The sequence below is a fragment of the Amblyomma maculatum genome, chromosome 4, assembly GCF_055883805.1.
Source record: "Amblyomma maculatum isolate TAMU_Amacu chromosome 4, ASM5588380v1, whole genome shotgun sequence".
Lineage (NCBI taxonomy): Eukaryota > Metazoa > Arthropoda > Arachnida > Ixodida > Ixodidae > Amblyomma > Amblyomma maculatum.
Genome location: NC_139347.1, coordinates 128,916,606 through 128,937,408, shown reverse-complemented (window position 1 = coordinate 128,937,408; position 20,803 = coordinate 128,916,606). Strand labels below are relative to the sequence as shown.

Sequence of the window (20,803 nt, the reverse complement as noted above, 5' to 3'; positions counted from 1 at the left end):
ACATTAAACCCCACAAACTAAACCAAACCAAACCTTTCCTCCCTTCTCTCACGGCGCGGTTCAGGTGCCCACAGAAAGTAGTGTGTCAGATACTGCGCCTTGCCCTTCCAGTGAACAAATTATTATTATATTATTATAAATTATTATTATTATTATTATTATTATTATTATTATTATTATTATTATTATTATTATTATTATTATTATTATTATTATTATTATTATTATTATTATTATTCGACCGCCTGAGTCACGAGTACCTGTTTAGGACACTTGAGCTCGCGCGTATTCCCGTACAATGCATAAACATGTGCAAGACGCTTTATGCGGCACCACAAGCGGCAGTCATTGTACAGGGATGCATCTCAATGCCTTTCCCCGCGGAAAAGCCCCGCCGGGGTGGTGCAGTGGTAAGACGCCCGACTACTGTGCCGGAGTACCCGGGTTCGAACCCGACCTCGGCGGCTGCGTTTCGATGGAGGCGAAACGAAGAGGCGTCCGTGTGCTGTGCGATGTCAGCACACGTTAAAGATCCCCAAGTGGTCGAAATTAATCCGTAGCCCTTCACTACGGCTCCTCTTTCTCTCTTTCCACTTTCACTCCCACCTTCTTCCCTTCCCATACGGCGCGGTTAAGGTGTCCACAGAAAACAAGTGAGACAGTTACCTCGCCTTTCCCTTCCTATAAAGCAATCAGTTTTTTTTTCCCGCGGAAAAGGGTTTCCGGCAAGGTTGCCCCTCTCCCTGTTGCTCTATGTCATAGCCATTGAACCCTTCCTGCAACCCCTCCTGGAAGGTACTTCCCTGCTGGGGCTGGGACAGGTAGGTCACCGCCGCTTACGGCGGAGGCTAGCCTGCCTAAAATGAACCCTTCCAGCAAGGTACTCCCCTGATGGGGCCGGGACAGGTAGGTCACCGCTGCTTGCGGCGAGGACTAGCCTGCCTCAGAATTTTTATCTGTTGTAGGCCGTCATTGCACCCGCCACCGCATTGGTGGTGGACGGCGGTTGTTGTTGCGACGCGCGTCTTTCGCTCCCTCTTTCTTTTCTTTCTTGTCTATTTTCTATTGTCATCTACCCGACCTCGGCGGCTGCGTTTCGATGGAGGTGAAACTAAGAGGCGTCCGTGTGCTGTGCGATGTCAGCGCACGTTAAAGATCCCCAGGTGGTCGAAATTACTCCGCAGCCCTCCACTACGGCTCCTATTTCTCTCTTTCCACTTTCACTCCCACCTTCCTTCCTTCCCTGCGGCGCGGTTGAGGTGTCCACAGAAAACAAGTGAGACAGTTACCGCGCCTTTCCCTTCCTATAAATCAATCAATCTATTGTCATCTTCCCTGATGGGGCTGGGACAGGTAGGTCACCGCCGCTTGCAGCGGGGGTAGCCTGCCACCGAATTTTTATCTGTTGTAGGCCGTCATTGCACCTGCCACCGCTTCGAAGCAGTGGTGGACGACAGCTTCTATTGCGGCGCGCGTCTTTCTTTCCCTCTTTCATTTCTTTCTTCTCTATTTTATCTTCTATCTGCACGAGGCAGCCGAGGTGGCTCAGCTAAAGAGCCAATAGCAGGCCCGTGCCTTTTCTTTTCCTTCTTCTTACAGCCACGACAACCCTTCTGCAAGGGGAGGGGAGGTGGTGAAGAGTGGCAGTTCCTGGCCTTACGGGGCTGGGATGGTAGGTCAACGCCGCTTGCGGCGGGGGTGGTGATGGCGGTAATGGTTATTTATTGTATATACAAAAGGAAAGAAAAGATGTTTGCCAGCCCCGGTATCTGCTATCTGATATCTGAAGCACCTGAACTGGGGCGGCGGAAATAAAGGGATAGCGAGGAAAAGGTAGAGGAAATCAAAGAGGTTTGCGATAGAAAGAAAAGGGTAGGTAAAAATAAAAGAAATATATACATGCTAGCCAGAGTTTTATCTGTTTTCGACTGTCATTGCACCCGCCACTGCTTCGGTGGTGGACGAGGGCTGTTGTTGCGACGCGCGTCTTTTTCTCCCTCTTCTTTTTCTTTCTTCTGTATTTTCTCTTCTGTCCGCACGAGGCAGCGAAGGTGGCTCAGCTACAGAGCCTGTAGCAGGCCCGTGAATTTTCTTTTCCTTCTTCCTACAGCCACAACAACAACCCCTCCTGCAAAAGATTTTTACAGATGGCGGTATCCGCAAAACACCATTGCCGGCGGGCTCTCCATGCACGCCAATGTTCGCCTACGCGGATGACGTTTCTGTGGTGGTGCCAGACACATCAGTGGCAAAATTACTTGAACTAACTACGGAGTACTGCCAAGCGAGTGGGGCTCGCCTCAATCACAAGGCGTCACTGTTATGGCCTTGAACGCGATAGCCTCCCTTACCTCTATCCAATCGATCTGGGTTATTCGCGAGACACGAATCCTCGGATATTTCTTCGATTCCGCTGGACCAGCGCCCAGAATTTGGAATCTTTGTGCTCTAAAATGTCCTCTGACTGCGCAGGTCACCATCATCAAGACAATGCTGATTTCCACTCTCAGCTTTGTGGCCAGCATCCTTGACATTCCCCAGACAAGAAAAAAACAGCTCCAGAAACATATATACCGCTTTTTGTGGCAGGGAGCCCCCGATAAGATCAATAGAGTCATTGTCTGCCTTCCCACGTTCAGAGGAGGCCTGGGGCTGCCCGATCTGGATATTCTCGCAAGGGCTCTGCAAATTACTGGACATTCAGAGCCATCGAATGCGATATACATACATATATTAATATATATATATATATATATATATATATATATATATATATATATATATATATATATATATATATATATATATATATATATATATATATATTGCGATGTGGATTTAATTGTTCGTTTGAACGTCTAGCGCTGCCAGTAATTCGGGCAGAGCAGGGTCGAATTGCCAGCCGCAGGGCACAGCTTCAGCACGAGAGATGGGCGCCGGAGCCAAGCGATGGTGATGGCGATGCCGCAGCATTTTCCGTTCTTTGTCTTCTTTACAATATATATATTGTAATAAAGCCTGATTCCCCAAGTCCGACCTTCGCGTTACCTTACACGTGGTGGAGGTGCTGGGTAAGTGTTCGAAGCAGCGACAAGCGCTGTGCCATGCTCAAACCGAACAAGACTTGGTGGTAGCGCGATTCCGCGGGTCAGATGGCGATCAGAAGGCACGATTAGCACATCTCCGTTATCAATGTCAGCAGAAGTAAGCGCGACAAGTTGTTCGCATCCAGGGGGCAACACTGAGTTAGTAGCGGCAAGCAGGCGATAACGGGGCTCGGGATGTTCAGAAGACGGATCGCTCTCGTTCATGTAAATGATCCTGTCGCGACACGAAATGCTGGCTGATGCGGCAGACAGAAAATCCCAGCCTAAAATAATTGGGTGAGCGCACGGTGACATCACGGCAAATTGTACATGGTGGCGGACACCGTCAACAAAAACTCGCACAGTACACTTAGCAGAAGGCCGAATTATTGCACCATTAGCTCCACGGAGTTCAGGTCCATCATAAGGCGTTTTCACTTTTCGCAAGCGGGAGCACAAGTCAGTGTGTATCACAGAAACAGCGGCGCCCGTGTCAACCAAAGCTTCAACAGATAATCCTTCAACCCGCACTAAAATAATATTCCAGGGACGTTCCGGAGGATTTTTGGGATGGCCGAAGAGTGCAGTTTTCCCTCCTAAAACTGCAGTGGTCAGTTTTCCGACAGGCGGGGGGTCGTCAGAGAAGCTTGACGGAGAGGCGAGGCTGAGCGGCGAAAAGGCGAAAGAGAACGGCGTCTTGAAGGCCTGTAACCAGCAGGCGGAGCGGGGCTTTCTGGCGGGGGTGATGAACGTCGGGGATAATCGGGAAATGAACGGTGGTTAGAGCCGGAAAAGCGAGGAGGGTAGTCTGCTTCAAATGATTCGTAGCCGCGGCGTTCATTCTGGAGCCTGCGACGACAGAAGCGGGAAATATGGCCTCGGTACCCGCAGTAATAACACACAGGGCGGGCTGGGCGCCAGTTGGGGTAGTATGTCGGCGCTGCGGCAGGTGGTGCCAATGCAGCGACATGAGCAGTGGTAGGCGCCGGTGGCGTAGGCGCTCCAACTGCGGGCGGCAAGGACGTGATCTGGGCGTACGTTGGCACCTGACAAATGGTAGGAGCGACCGATGTTGGCGGGGAATAGGTCATTGAGGCCAGCTCTTCTTTAACAATGCTACGCAGGCCGGCACTTGAATTATGTGGCTCAGATGCAGGGCGGCACAAATTACCTTGAGCCGAGAGCTCTTCACGAATTAATTCGCGAATAAGCACACGGAGGTCAGCTTCGGCAGTGAAACCAAATGAAGTGGGATCAGGCTGCAGGCGTATTGACTGTAGTTCGTCAAGGCGTTGACAAGTGGATATGATGGCATCGATTGTGGTAGGGTTCTGCACGGCCAGGGCGTTGTAGGCGAGTGGCCCAATACCTTTAAGGACGTGCCGAACCCGCTCGGCCTCTGGCATTGTGTCATTGATGCGCCGACAAAGTGAAAGTACATCTTCTATATAAGAGGTGTAGGTCTCATTAGGCCGCTGAAGTCGGGCTTCTAGCTTCTTCTTGGCGGACTCCGTGCGAACAGTAGGAGCGCAGAAAATCTGGCGTAACTTTTGTTTAAAGGTAGCCCAGTCCGGAATCGTCGACTCATGATTTAGAAACCACGTTTTGGCCACATCCGTCAAATAAAAGGACACATTAATTAATTTAAGAGAATCGTCCCATCGGTTGAAAGCACTGACCCGGTCGTAGCTGTCGAGCCAGTCATCAGCGTCGTCGCCGCGGAGACCGGCGAACATCTGCGGGTCGCGCTGACGGCTACTGACAGTCCAAGTGGCAAGGGGAGCTGGAGTCGAGTTGGTAGCAGCCGGAATAGCGGAGTGGCCTTCTTGTGTCATGACGATGGTGGTCGGGGTCAAACGGCGGCCAGAACGAAGCTCCAGGTGGATGCAGGTGACGAAGCAGCGGGGAAATCAAGGCGCACCTCCACCACGTGTAAGGTAACGCGAAGGTCGGACTTGGGGAATCAGGCTTTATTACAGACCTGAAGCCTTGGTCGCACACTGCAGCATATATATATATATATATATATATATATATATATATATATATATATATATATATATATATATATATATATATATATATATATATATATATATATATATATATATATATATATATATATATATATATATATAGTGTCACCGTTTTCTTCCTCGTTCTTAGATGTAGCTTCAACGCAACACAAGACTGCATTGAAAGTTTTCAGAATGGCCTTACATGATTACGTGCCTTGACCACCTGGTCTCACAGACTTTTCAAAACAAGCTGTTGGCCAGTTCCGCCTATGCTGTCAAAACGATGTCTCCATCGCTTTAATTGGTGAGGCAGCAAAGAACACATACAGTGTCTGAATTATAGTGAAAAATTTGACTGCCTTAAGGCAACTGTCAATGCCAACACACGGGTCATAGACTGCCAATTCATTCAAGTGTTTGATTTGAGCTTGCAGTCCTCTGTATTTTTCTGACATAGGTATTACTCGCATTATCATAAGCTCGGCCCTACAATCATGTTGATATTTGCATCGGTCGTCAAGAGGGACATCACGGTATCGAAAATATGCAAGCTGGTGTGCGATTGAATTGGAAAAAATCCAAGAAAACGTTTATACACTTTCCCATTAGAATAGTATCGTAAAACAACTGACAGCTGATCAACATGAGTAAGGCCTGGAGTCGAGTCAACAATTAAAGAGAAGTATTTTGTGCGTTTCACTTCGTGAACGAGACCTTCCTTGACAACCTTTGCCATATACTCAATAAATTCATCACAAGTGGTTTTTGACAAATAAGATGGATGACCTTTTCCTTTCTTCCAGTAGCGTTTGATGTGCTCCTCTAGAAAGGGATCAAACTTGGCAATGGCCTCAAGCACTCCCATATAAATGTCATTTCTCGGTGAACCAAAAATCTCCTCACTGCCCCAAAACGCTAGGGTGCGCTCAGCTAGAAGCTTAACTACAACGCTACGTGCTTCAACACCTCTGTCCAGTAAGCGTCTCAATGACAAGATGCTTAACCAGCTCGAGTTAGAGCGGGCGAGCCATGCTGTAACGCAGGTCCGGTGCTGGACGCTATTTTCACGTGCGCACACTTTTCCTTCTGCTCTTTTCCAATCAGAAAAGCCGTGAGTTGGGAAAGCACTGGGGTTGCTTGAAATCGAAAATAGTTTGCGTATGAAACCGTAAACAGAACCTTTGGACTCCGAGTACACCAGTGTCGCTCGTACACCTCCCCATTTACAGCCTTTCACACGAAAAAATGAGGTGACATATAGCGTTTCTGGGTTTTGTATTACTTTTCAGAAGACGGAAACTTTTTTCCCGATTTTGAAAATACTGGTCCTTTCTAAAGGCATACACTCCGAAAGCTGTCAGTAATAACGTCCGGCCACTTGGCAGGGTCACTTCGAAGAATCTCGCAACGCTGCGGGGGTGTCTGTGCTTCTCTGTTGCCGCAACGAGAAGCCGTCTCATTCGTCCTCTCGAGGCACACTTTGCGGGTGGGAACATGATCATTTGAAGTCAAACTAACAGGAAACAAGTCAGTCGGTTCTTAGAGTGTTGTTTCCTGGCTCTCGTCAGTAGAAGGAGGCTCATCGGGAAGGTTTGGCACCTGTTCATCAGCAGTAGTAGAAATCGGGCATGGCGGACCGGACACCTGGAGCTCTGTGACAGGGGCACGGTCGAGTAGTTATTTTGCTGACCCAGGAACAGGACAGGGCTCGGTTAGCATCGGTTGCTCAGATTTATAGGCGACCGACCGATTGGCACCGTTTTCACAAGATCCAGACAACCGAGCTTATGAGTCAAACCTTGCTTTTTCCAGGTGGTGATGAACTTGGCAAGTTCTCCACAGAAGCACAGTCGCTACTATTGGGAGTTTGACACTGACTTTGGGTAGAGTGGTGATGGTAAAAACTTTATTCAGTGAAGGCCAAAAAATAAATAAAATTATGTTTCCGCCCTTCTGTGGGTGGCCTTCCGGCTGCTGGTCGTGGCCTCCAGGTCACGCCTGGCGGCGACTTCCGCTGCCCAGGTCGTACGCCGCTGTTGAGTATGCGGCTCCGAGCTGGCCAAAGCAGCCTCCCACGGCTGCGGGCTGTTCATTTGCCAGGAGACGGGGGGAAAACGCGCCGGACAAGAGTACAGAATGTGAGCATAGTCTGCTCGGGGATAGCTGCGAAGCGTGCATTTGCGCAAGATGGCACCGGGGTGAATATTGACATGGACTCTGGGTGGAGCAATCATACTTCTCGCACGGAAGCTGCATTCAGTAGGTACTTTTTTGTCATCTTTGGTAGCTTATTTTCACGCTCTTCTCTTTTTAAATTCGCCTTTCGTTTAGACGCACCACTTTGATGAATTCCGACCGAGCATTTTCGAATGAATGGATGCTAATTGTTCATCGGGCACTTCGTCAGTCCGACACGACAACAGGTGCCCAACCGTAGCCGTCCTGATGACTAGTGCACGCTACATGGATGGTCCGTGGGCCGAGAGTTGTGCGTCCCTCGGGGAGCTCCTCAGCGGGCGGGCTTAAGCATACTTCTTACCACTGCATAACTCCGGCGGGACAGAAGAGAAAATAGACCAGAAAGAAAAAAAAGAGGGAGAGAAAGACGCGCGTCGCAACAGCCGTCGCCCGCCACCAAAGCGGTGGCGGGTGCAATGACGGCCTATAACAGATAAAAATTCGGTGGCAGGCTAGCCCCCGCCGCCAGCGGCGTTCACCTACCATTCCCAGCCCCGTAGGGCCAGGAACAGCCACCCTTCTCCACCTCCTACCCCTGAGCTGAAATAGCCCGCGATCAATTTCCTTTTAGAGACGCACGCCGCGTCTATCTGTCACTAACGCCAAAGCAGGCGTTCACATACGCATAGTGTTCCTTGAAGAAATTCCCTCCATCTCCGTACAACTCACCCCTCCCGCTCCGGTTTTGTCTTCTTATTGGCTAGGAGCAATCATCTGTTCTGGGAGAGAGAGAGAGAAAACTTTATTGTCGGGAGTAGTCTTACTGGATCTTAGTGGAAGAGCCAAGTGACCGTTAGTAGGTGGCTTGCGGCGACTTCTTCGGCGCGGTTCCCCTCGTGCCGATGGTCTATGGCCCGTGTTCCGCATTTTGTATGCGCATGTAGGCTTGGTGGTCTGTAAGGAATTGTTTTATGTAAATAAATGTTTTGTGACCACAGTTGGTGTGACTGAGCTTGGTGATCGAGGATTACTTCGTGCTTCAGATTGTCGAATGCGCCTTTAAGGTCCAAGGTCAGGACCACCTTGTCATTATGGGTACATTCGACAGGATCTGAAATGTCGTGGTGGAGCTGAAGGAGTATATCCTGTGCTGACTTTTGAGGGCGGAACACGAACATGGTGTCCGTGAAAGTGTGCTGTGCTTCGAGAAATTCAGAGTCTGTCACGCACCATTACCTCCATCAGCTTGCGGACACAAGACGTGAGAGATATGGGGTGAAGGCTCTCCACATCAATAGGTTTGCCGGTTTTCGGGATAAAGGTCACGAGAGCCGACTTACAATCGAGAGGGAGAGGAGTTTCTCCGTCCCGAATACCATTGATGTATTTGAGAAGCACGACATATGCTGCATCAGGAAGGTTGGCCAAAAGCTTGACCGCAACCTTGTCGCGCCCGGGTGCAGTGCCGCGTTTCATCTTGCTTAAGGCCACCCGGAGGTCGTGGAGCTGGAACGGAGTGTCCAGCTTCGTGTTCTCTTTGCCTGCATACGAGCAGGCAACCGCCCGAGGGTCCTTGGTGGTGCACAGGTATCATTGCCTGAGCGTGTGCGCTAGCTGTGTTGTCGCTCCTGTAAAGTTGTGCATGACTTTATGTGAATGGCGTTGGGTTTCTGTGCGTGTTTATGTTGGATCGATGAGCGCGTGGCATAGGCGCCACGTATTACGACCAGACATCTGGCACGCAGCCGTGTTGCACCTGTCTACCCAGTTAGTGTCGGCTAGCTGAGCAGCATATTCTGCGGCTTGATGTGTGATTTCGAATACTGTACTGTGCTCGGCGCTGCTCAAACATTTCAATCCGTCCTTTGATGGTGTGTGCCAGTACTGTGTGGAGGTGGCTGACACCTTCCACATGGTCTGGGCGTGCCAGTCAAACGCATTCATTCCTCTCAACCCCAATCCAACTAGAGAGGACTGGGAGGCGGCCCTGCTCAGCTGTCAAGGCCTCAAGGCTCAAAAGGCCTTGGTTCAACGTACGCGGGCGTCATTGCTTGCCAATGGGGCCCCGGAATAGCGACTCCACCTAGTATTGTGAGGGGAGGAGACCTAAACGTCTCTATCCCAAACACCTCTATGTAACCATTTAATTGTTAATAAATGTTTTAACCGCCACCACCAGCGCGGTTTACGGCACCCAATTGTATATCGAGGCTCGCGTTACGCAGCACTTCCTCCCAGGATTCAAGAGAGGGAGCTTCTATGAGAGCCTTGGGAGGCGGGTCCTCTGAGCAATATCCCACAGGATATGATTAAGGTCGGCTTTCTCTCCGCACTTAGTGCATGATGATCTTATGCTGCCAGGAAATATGTATGAGTAAACCACAGGGTAGGGGAAGAAGTTCGTTTGTAGTTTCCTCCAAACAATTTCTTGTTGTCCTGTTAGTGATTTGTGGGGTGGTGGGTATACTCTCCTAAAGAGTTTGAAGGGTTGTGTAAGGTCGCTGTATGTGAGCAATCCTTCCATTTCAGGTTACTCGGCATTAGGTCTCACCGCTCGGCCGACAAAACCATAGCTCGGGGGTACACTTATTACCGAGCATCCAACGTAGGCGACCTCGAGGGGAACGAACCTGTACCCCAAGATTATTCGACGATACTAAACCATTACAAGGGCTGCAGAAAGCGGTACCCACCACCACACAACTCCCTTAGCAGAGATGACTCAGTCGCGTGGAGGCAGATACAAACGGGCTCGTACCCGAACCTACACGTACTCAACAAAATGTATCCCACACAGTACACTGACAAATGCCCTTGGTGCCAAGAACCACCCACGTTGTGCCACATAACGTGGGTATGCCAGAGGATAAGCGTGGTACCCGTTATAAGAAACCCGAGTGCGGAGCAATGGGAGGGAGTGCTCTCCAGCGATCACCGAGTCGACCAAGAAGGTCTGATTCGGCGAGCACAACTGGCAGCAGCATCCAGCGAAGCCCTGGACTAAGGGCAACCAACCTTTGTCTTAGAAGATGGACGAAGCCATCTGAAAACCGCAGAAGACAAGCCAATCTAGAGCTAAATAAGTTTTTCACTCACTCACTCACACTCGAGCGTGTTGATGAACAGAAGCCTCATTGCCTCGGTTATCTGAGTGGACAGGTTTCCATACGAGTTCTACCTCTCTGTCGAGTCTGATATCCGCGAGGATGTTTCTGGCAGTATTTTATATTCTGCCACGTGAGGAGTTACGTATGGCAGTTTTTGAATCAGTGACAATTATGTCACCATCTGTTGTAGCAATGGCTAAAGCAATTGCGGCTTCTTCCGCCTGGTCCGAGTAGCGGACTTTGACCGAAGCGGCTGATACGCATTTACTGACGTTACTGTACTGCTTAATTACACAGATGGTAAAGACACCTTCAGCCATATTGTAGTCCGAGGCGTCGGTATACACCACCCCATCGTGATTTCGGTATTTTCTATTTAAAGCCCTAGCTCTAGTTTTCCTCCTGCCTTCATGAAAAGAGGGATGCATGTTTTTGGGCAAAGGTTTGGAGATAATTTTGTCGCGCACTCCTCTTGGTAGTGGTCCTGGGTGGTTGGCTAATGGTTCGGCATTGATTCCCATGCGGTTGAGAATTTGTCTGCCTGCTTTAGAGTTCGTTAGTCTTTGTAGATGTGCTGTCTTATGTGCTGTGATCAGCTCATCTACAGTGTTGTATATCCCAAGTGAAAGAAGTTTTCCGGTTGAAGTGTTTCTGGGTAGACCTAGTCCAGACGCTTCTAATGAGTCTGTCTAATTTCTCCTTGTCAGATTGAATGAGGCGGAGATAAGGGACTGAGTATGTGAATCGACTTAGTACAAAGGCATGGATAAGACGGCAAATGTCAGCCTCTTTCATTCCTCTCTTTCCTGCCGTTACTCTGTGTATCAGTGCAGTGATTTGTTGCACAGTCATTTCCAGCTTGTTGATAGTAATATTGCTCTTCCTATTGCTCTGTACGCAGAGCCCGAATACTCTAATAGTATGGACTGTAGGTATGGGTAGTCCGGGCAGGCAGACTTTTATCTCTCCTTTGTCTTGCGTTTTCCTTCTGACTGCTAGTAGTTCAGACATAGGTTGTGAACATTTCAGTCCAATCTGGATAGCGTATGACTGGATTACATTCACTGATTCTTGAAGCGTTTCCTCTATGTGAGCGTCCGAACCTTTTATTACCCATAAGGTGACATCGTCAGCATATAGGGAGTGTTGAAGACCTTGGATTTCTTCAAGTTTTGGAGGCAGACTTATCAGTGCTAGGTTGAATAAGAAGAGAGAGAGAGAGAGAGAGAGATTTTAATGGCAACAGGAGATGTCTGCCTGGTGGTAAGCCTAGCATGCTACTCCTGATGAGGGTTGAGGGATGAGGGTGACAGTGTGTGGAAGGGGAAGGGGAAATAAATGAGAAAAAAAAAAGAGAATTGGTGTCTCTCACACTTTCACACACACATAATCACACACAGATGAGTTTTAAAGAGTATTGATCAACCCTGTGTCCTTTAGAAAAGTTAACTTTCACACGCACATAATCACACACAGATGAGTTTTAAAGGGTATTAATCAACCCTGTGTCCTTCAGAAAAGTTAGTAAGGCCTGGGTAGCTCGCGCAGCAGACGATGAATAAGAAGGGAGAGAGTACTGATCCTTGCGGGCTTTCTCTGTCTCCTATTGCTATTTTGTCCGATCTAAGTCCTGCGATATTTAGCTCCGCAGTCCTTCCCGGGAGAAAGGAACGAATGTAATTAAAGGTTTTGTTCCCCGCGTTTATATTGGAGAGGGTTTAGAGAGTGGCTTCGTGAGAGACATTGTCGAAGGCTTTGTCCAGATCCAAGGCAAAAATCGCTTTGGTTCCTGTTTTGTTAGGGGGATTTATCACTTCTGCATGCAACTAAAGCATTACGTCCTGAGTATAGAGCTAACTTCTGAAGCCAATCATTGAGCTGGGCAGAAGGTCATTCTCTTCTGCGTAGTTCTGAAGCCTATTTAGAATAACATGTTCCATAAGTTTACCTAAGCACGACGTAAGAGAGATGGGCCTTAAGTTCTCTATGCTTAGTTTCTTTTTGGATTTAGGAATAGAGACGACCTTCGCGTGTTTCTACATCTGCGGAAGTTCACCTTTGTTCCAATATTCATTCATTAAGTCCTTAATTTCTGAGAGTGACTTTAGGCCTAAGTTTCTTAACATTTTATTGGTTACTCCATCTGGCCCTGGCGCTAAGGTAATACGTAAATGGCCAATCGCGGCCCAAATTTCCGCTTCCGCGATCTCTCTAAGTCTTCATTAGGAACCCCTTTGTCCTCGTAGGTGGCATTGGGGTTGCTACCGGTATTGAGATATCTGCTTCGGAGTTCGCTTAGCAGATCTGCATCTGTACCTGGGTATTCGTGTACGATTTAAGTGAGATATACTTGCTGTTTTAGTGAGCGTGGGATCTAAGAGGTGTCTAAGCCGAAGTCAGGCTCTTTTGTTCCCAAGTTGGCCGTTTAGCCTATCGCAGATCTGTCCCCATTGTTGTTTGCCTAGTTCCTGTGCGTGGGATTCGATCTGTCGTTCAATTTATGCTAGCTTGGACCTTAATTTCTTGTTACACCTTTATATCCTCCATCTTTTTAGGATGCTTCTCTGTGCCTCCCAGAGATGCAAGAATTTAGAATCGTTCTCGATTTTTCTTTCGGCCCGTGGACGCTGAGCGCGAGAACAAGGGGGAGAGGGCGACCCCTATCCACCAGTGGCGTACAGCGGTAGGCCAGCAGACCTAGCCAGAAGTCTTCCTGTTAATGTTCACATTTCTTCATTATTCGCTTTACCACCTGGACACCTTTCTTTCTTTCTTTCTTTCTTTCTTTCTTTCTTTCTTTCTTTCTTTCTTTCTTTCTTTCTTTCTTTCTTTCTTTCTTTCTCTCTTTCTTCTTTCTTTCTTTCCATTACAGAAAGCCGGAGCGAAAGCTAAAGGCTTGACAAAGGCTTTCGCTCCGGATGACGTTCAGCGTGCAGTTTAAGGAACATATACAAAAACGTACAAAAGAGCACTTCGAATCGTAAACACAACGCACAAATACGGAAATTTGGTTGCATGAAACTGAGTCACTCCAAAAACCTATTGATAGAAAAAAGTAGAAATACAAAAGATCGACATTTTATTGCTGATTGTTTTGCAATAAACAAGTTGTAATAAATAAATTCTGCCAGTTCGTTGGATTGCGGATAGCGGGGCCGCAGGATGGCCGGCGCAGCCTATTTCAGCTGTTTGGACGCAAATTCTGATTTTCACCAGATACCACTTGACGAAAAGACGTACCTACAAAATATGCACTTTCTATACACCCTCTGAAAGATACCGTATCTCCGGTTGCCTTTTGGTATCTTATCTGCTCCCGAAGTTTTTCAAAAGCGGATGAGTGAAGTATTCGATTGCCTTCCCGGTGTACACGTTTACATCGATGATATTTTGCTGTGGGGTGAAGCCAAACAAGAGCAGAGCTAGACTAGCGCGGCAGTAATGAAAGCAGCTGAAAAAGCTGGCCTAACGTTTAACGCAGAAAAATGCAAGTTTTGCGTCACCGAAGTGCAGTTCCCTAGGCGATATCATCACACGAAAATGCATCTCGCCAAACCTAAAGCTTGTGAAAAGTTCGCTGCAAACGCCCAAGAACAAATTCAATGTTCAGGGCATGCTCGGTGTGTTGAACTATATTTTGGCAAATATACGTTCCGCACCTGTCTGAGCGAACTGCGTTGCTGCGAGCACTTATCAAGTCGCGCTCAGAATTCGAGTGGACTGAAAACCACACGAGGGAGTGGAAAAGTGTCGTACAGATTTTAAGCACGACTCCCGTGCTAGCATGCATCTTCGATTCCCGAAAAGAATTTAAGATAACTTGCGATGCATCGAAAAACGGCGCGGGTTCAGCCCTTTTGCAGTGTCACCGGCCAATGGAGGCCTTGCATATGCATCTCATGTGCTAACGCAAGCTTAGCAGCGTTATGCTCAGATTGAAAAAAATAAAAAGGTGCTTAGCATTTCTTTTGGCTGCAACAGGTTTTACCAGTTCATTTAGGACAGAAGATTTTCATCAAGACAGAACATGCCCGGTACAAGCCTGACCATAGCCTCCTTTATACTCTATGGACTGACCTACTTTTCCATCGAGCGCGCGCGAGGGTGCGCAGCCACTAGACAGGAATTTGGGCTTTGTGTCCAGCTCTCCAACTTCCCCCTTCCCTCTTTCACAACCCTAGCCCGAACAGTGAACATTTCATGGCCCACGGCACGCGGTCAAAAGCACATGTGACGTCTTCCCTCCTTTCCTGCCTAGACTCTGCCATATCAGACTCATTATCATCTGCTGTCGGACTTATCCTCCCCCGCCCAAATTACCATCACGCTAAAGAAAAGTCGAATATGGGAGGCACTGTAGGGTATTGCAGCACATCCTTTCTATGAGAAGGACAGCAGCGGAACTATTTGAGAGGTGGAGGGTGGCGTGGTGGGGACGAGGGGCAAATGATATTTAGGTCCACATCCCACATTATATGCTTTAGATGTCTCCCCCTTGCCCCTCCTCTCCAGACAGCACTGGACAGACGGACTGACAGGAAACCACGAAAACTCTTCCAAGCAAGCGCACCTCGCTTCGCAAGAAAGAGGGTCCCGCCGGGGTGGCGGGGGATTCCTGTCTTTGCAGCTTGACAAGCTCTCCCACGCTAAACGCATGCAGTTACATTAGGCGAGGGGCCCTCTCTGCTCGTTCTCGTTTTCTCGCTTCATACATGTCGCCCGAAGTTCCGTTGCCCTTGGTTCTATATACTAAGCAGGTTAGAATGAATGGGCCCCCTTCTCCTGTCCGAGGCCCTGGGCTGCAGCCCCTTAATCCAGCGCTGAACCAGGGAGCAGCTGCCTTAAAAGGTTTTTGTGCCTGTAACAGGCTTAGTTGGCTATTACAGCCGAGGTTGCGGCAGCCATTTATTGCACGTAACAGCTCTCATGACAGATACCACCGCACCGTCCCATTAGAGTGCCTCGATGCGCACCCGCCCCACTGTGCGTCTCGAGCTACCCCTAGCCGCGACTCAAAAATCCCGCGCGGCTGCCCCAGACGCGGCAAGCGCCGCGAGCGGCTTGTAGCCGCATCAAATTTTCAACATCCCTGCACCTTGATCCTTGCTGCTGCGAGAGGTCTTTACGCGTTCTTCACGTTTGTGTACTCCGGCTGCCTGCAGCATCTCAAAACAGTTTAGCGATTCCTGCTATTAGGCTCAGGTAAGAGCGCGATCGCCCGCAGTCCGCTCCAGAGCCGCCAATTTTCTGGCCGTCGGCGGTCCTCGAAGGTGGTCCATGTCGCCGGCGCGCTAGCTCAGCTCCGATGGGACCGCCGATCGTGGATCAGCTGCTGACCGCGTCACCCGACCAAGTCGAGCGCTTACTCGAGGAGTTTAATGCCAAGGTGAGTGAGAGGCTTTTGGTCTAGATGCGGTTGAAGGGTCAGAAATGCTGCTTTGCACGCTGGATGAAAAGCGTCGGCTGCTGTCGGAACTCCTGAGCCGGCGCAGGGTGGTGAATCAGACATCCGTCGCCCTTTATTGCTTGTTTGTTTGTTTAAGCCGATGAGGAACTTCAAATACGCGTATTTAGAAACACACGAAACACATTAATTTGTTAGCTGGTGACAGAGCGAAGAGAATGCAAACGAAGAGGGCCATCACAAACAAGTTGCATTGCAGCCACTCTATACAGTAAAAATGCAGGAATGCGACACAAAGCGGGTCACAAAACAAGCTAAGACGTAGCGCTGCCTTCCATGTGTACTCCATCTCGTACTAGTTGCCGTGGAGCGAACCCTTCAAGCGATAGACAGCACCTTAACAAGCAGGGTGTTCTCGCGCACCAGTGAGCCAGCTGGAAGCCGTCACATGTCTGCTCGCGCCTCTTCTCCACCACATAGGTTGTGAGGTGAAGGGTAGCATTCATTTTCATGGCAAGGAGCACGTGTGGGTGCGGAGAAGGAGCAAACGATGGCAGTGATACAACAAACAACAAATATTGCCTGTCGAAATATGGTGATAAATCAAGTAGAAAATGAATTGGATAGTTGTGTTTTGTGCCTGTGCGTCACTTGGTTAGCTCCTCGCTTTCACCATTATAATTAGAAGTAGTTATTCTTCGGGGCAGAGGCTAGGTGACAGTTTTCCTTTTGTGGCACGTAATGATTGCTGCCATTCAAGTTGCAGTTTAAGCGTCTGCTTGCTTAACCCACATATTGGCGACGGGAAAGCGAAACGCTGGAGACAACTTATTCCATACATGCATCATTCAGTTACAGGCCTTTTTGTTCTGTTATGAGCATCAAGCGTTATCTGTTCATGGGGTCCTGTCTTATTAGTGCACACATCAAAAGCAGGGCTGGTGATGTGCAGATGACAGGCAGATCACTTTGTGTTGTCTTTCTTTCTTTGTGCTCTATTGCATTCTCTAGGCTTGCACTTATCATGGTTTGTGACCTAGCCCAGATGAAGATTTTCGTTGCAACATTTTCACCTATGTAGCAGCTTGCATGAAGTCCAGGAACATACACTCAGTGGCTGCATTGTAATCAAGTGTAGATTGCCCAGGGAAGCACAGTGCTGAACAGAGAAAGTCCAGGTCGTTCAACACTTTACTTGCAGCCCTATCACAAGCTCTTTGAGAGCTCAAACAATTTTTGGGGATGGACCACGGTACTCTTGGTTGGTTTGTGGGCTTTAACTTCTCAAAGCAACACAGTATCCTTATCTTGGATTGATTTTTATGCTTTTCAGAGTTTTCGTTTGCACTTTATGCTTGTTATTGATGACATGATAGATAGTAGTGTCAATAATTGTAAATGCAAGCAGCTTCAGAATGGCTTTGCCATTGATGTCTTATGAGCTTGTTTGCATATATTGGACTGTGAACCTGCCTGGGCAAATACCCATTACGCTAGAATAAAAGTTTGTGATATTTGGAGCATTCTTCATATTCCTTTGCCTGCTGGTTGCTTCAATTTTAGCTTCATTTTGTGTTTGCTGTGACTAAAGAAGGAATGAACCAACTGTCTACAAAAATTGTGTTTTACGTCTGTGAGTTAAGAGTACTGAATTAAAACTTGTTTCTGGGCTGGGCTAGTTTGCTTTTGTGGGAACAAGTTTGCGCAAAACAAACTCAAGAGAGACAGATGGGATAACACACTACTGGCAACTAATTCGTTTATTGAAGGCTACACATAATATATGTGTACATCATCATACTATTTACCAATTTGAGTACAATTTTCAAGAGTCATGAGTTGCCTTTGCCAATTTTAGCGCACCCCATGTTAAAGATGGATCCCTTGATCATTTGGTTACTGTACATCTTTCTAGCGTGTACTGTAGCTGATGCGTTGTGTGATATATAACATATGTGCCCTTCAATAAAGGAATGAGAGGCAAGAGTACACAGTAGTTTTTTTCGTCCAGGTCAGCTTTCTCTTTAAGTCGGGCATTTTTCTCTAAATTCAGGGTACTAAAGGAGTCAAGGCTTTTTTTCTGAATTTTACATTAGAGAAACTGGCCTTAAACAGATGCCTTGTTCGCTGATCTTGTTTATAAAGTTGCAAAATGGCCCAGGAAAACTGCTTATCTTTTCTTACAAATTTTCCACAGAAATAGCGTCTGGCTGCCGTTTAAGAATATCACCTGCTGTTAACTGCTAACTGTGCTTACCTGGCTTTCCTGTGTATGTTCTCATTTCATTTAGAGCTAAGTTTAACCTTGACTCGACACAACTTCAAATAAAAATTTTACTACAGCATTCATTATGGTGGTAGTAATATAGCAGCTACCCCGTCTGTAACAGGTGGGTAAGGAGTGTATTTTGGTGCCATCTTGTGTCGTAAATTTAACTGACAGCGCCGTTTAAATGCAACACGTTGTTTGCTATGTGGTATACGAAGTGCCATTATTAAAATATGTTGCTTGTATTAGTAAAACTAGGCAGTGCTAAAAAGAACTCTGAAAGGACCACAGAGGAGGTGCTACCAAGTCCACGCAGGCATATTGTACTGAAAAGAAATTTTCCAATAATTTTGATTTTGAATTAACCATGGATAAAGAATGACTGCAGAAATTTTCTCAGTCTTGGTTTATTTACAGTAGCTTATGGTTGTACAATGTTGGTTCCCTTTCTACCTGATGCAACTTTCAGGACTATGCTAACATCTGTTGCTTGCTTCGTATTTGCTGAAGATGCTGTCTTCATTGGTTGATAAAATGTGTGTGTGCTCTTGTTGTCAAGGCACGTTAAGCTGCAGTAGAGATGGGCTCACAATATCTTTATCTGGATTTTTGGAACATATTTTGCAAGTAACGTTGCATACTCCCCACCGATTCAATGCCAACAGCTTTTTTGTGTCTTCTTTGCTTTTTGTTTTAGCATGCCCAGGTGTTCACCTTTCCTGAGCTGAGCCTTGATGACCGGCAGGTGAGTTGGGCAAATTGTACTGTCCACTTTTTCCGTCAATTGTTTTTGTCTGCCTTTTGTGAGGATGTCATTGCAAGGACTGCCAGGGAAGTGGCTTGTGTCCATGGCATGCGTTTGCACGGCTATTTAGGCAGTCGAGAAAACTTCACTTATCCGCATATTGCTGTTGGAGGGCACGGAGCGGCAATGCAGACAGCACAGTTGCTGTGTCTTGCTGCCTTTGTTTCCTTGGCTGGCATGCTTGTGCTGTCTAAGAATGCATGTGAAGAGGGTGCCTTGGCAAGGAATTAGATGAAAACCCGTACAGGTTGTGGTGATGAAAACAAGTGGCTTTGTTGATGTTCACTTGGAGCAAGCAGATGCCTTTGTTAAAAAAAATAAGTGCTTAAGGTATGCACATAATGTTGGCGAGCTGTAGTACACAAGATAAATGTAACAAAACCTCCATGCCTTGCCTTCTGCCACTATCATGTGTTGATAAAGAATATGCGGCATAAATTTGAGTATGCCACGTTATCAATGGTCAGTGCGGGAGCCCTACCAGATGTATGATGCTTTAAAACTGAGACTACAAGTTTCACAGACATTGTACTAAAATTAATTACACCATTTAGGGTGCCTTCCGACATTCTAGAACTTTAATTGATTGTCTGTGCATGTGCACTGTAATTTAAACATTGGATCATAACTTTAATCTAGTAAATTTAAATAGCTTCAAGTAAAATGTACTCATATAATTGATAGCTTACCAGCATTGTTCAAGAGGAAGGTATATGGGAACTGTATTTTACCGGTGCTGAACTGTGGGTCAGAAATGTAGAGGCTAACAACAACAGTTCATCTTAAATTGAGGACAGAGCAAAGAGGGATGGAATGGAAAATGGTAGGTGTAACATTAAGAGACAGAAAGCCCACAGGATGCGTCAGGGAACAAGCTCAAGTTACTGACATTCTAGTCAAACAGTATTTATTTCATTCCAGCTAAATACGTCAGTATTTACTCGCTCCCTTAGTTTTCATTAGAAAAAAGAGCCTGTATACTTTTCACACCTGGAAATATGCACGACATGTAGTGGGGCACCTAATTGATACATTATAGTGACATTGCAGAAGATGGCTCCTGTGGTCAAGTGACTTAGAATTCGCCTTCCACACAACTGACTCATGCCTCTTTGTTGCATCGACCTGCTATGATGCTTCGGTAGCATTTAAAAGAATGCCAAGAAAGTGAAAGCTGACTGGTGAGGACATCAGAGCCTGTGTGGAGGTGGCACCTGCGAGCGATGGCAGGTGGTAGGTAGTGTTGAGCCTCTCCTCACCTGCTAAGGTTGGCAGGAGGCAGATGGAGAGAGAGAAATTTCCTCATATGCTGGTAGGGAAGAGGCCACACTGGGATCACTCAGCAAAAGCACAGAGTATTTTGGCTACAATTTTATGTCGTGCAAAAGGGATGTTGCACAGGTTTTCCATTGCCTCTCACCATCTTCCCCCTTCCCTAAATGTGAGAAGCAGATTTACATCTGTGCGCTTTGCTCAGTCAGTACCTGCCTAAATTGGGAGCTGGCCATTACGCCTGCAACACTTACTAGTGTGGTGGCTACTACACTGTCAATGCTGGCTCCAATGTGCAATCCATGCATGAACACATAAGAGCTCCGCTCTAACATGATGAAGTTTTAGCCCACTTGTGTCATCCATGAAAGTCTTGTCACACACATGGTGTCTGCTCTTCTCTCCCATTGGGGCTCCAGCGGCTGGTGGCATGCCTACTTGAGGTCGTATCGTCGGAGGGTGCCAAGGAGTCATGTCGGGTGCGGTGTCTGGAGACCCTGCGGCTGCTGAGCAGGGACCGGTGCCACCTGGATGAGGTGTTCTCACCCGACGTGCTTGCCCACCTGGCACGCATAGCCCAGCTTACGGGGAGACCCAGTGAGGAGCTGGGACAGGTGGAGCGCCTGCCTGCACCAGGTAGGCTTGCCTCGTCATTGTCTTACTT

At 47.6% G+C, this 20,803-nt stretch overlaps 1 protein-coding gene across 1 annotated transcript in view; it reads left to right on the top strand.

Annotated features, from left to right (window-relative positions):
* The first annotated feature begins 15,468 nt into the window (after positions 1 to 15,468).
* ric8a (ric8 guanine nucleotide exchange factor A) overlaps positions 15,469 to 20,803 on the top strand; it is a 48,444-nt gene continuing 43,109 nt past the window's right edge. Inside the window, exons 1-3 of the mRNA XM_084602472.1 lie at positions 15,469 to 15,775; positions 18,760 to 18,807; positions 20,559 to 20,775. Of these exons, the coding sequence (XP_084458598.1) occupies positions 15,695 to 15,775; positions 18,760 to 18,807; positions 20,559 to 20,775 (346 nt within the window). The 5' untranslated portion in view covers positions 15,469 to 15,694. The remainder of the gene's footprint in view (positions 15,776 to 18,759; positions 18,808 to 20,558; positions 20,776 to 20,803) is intronic.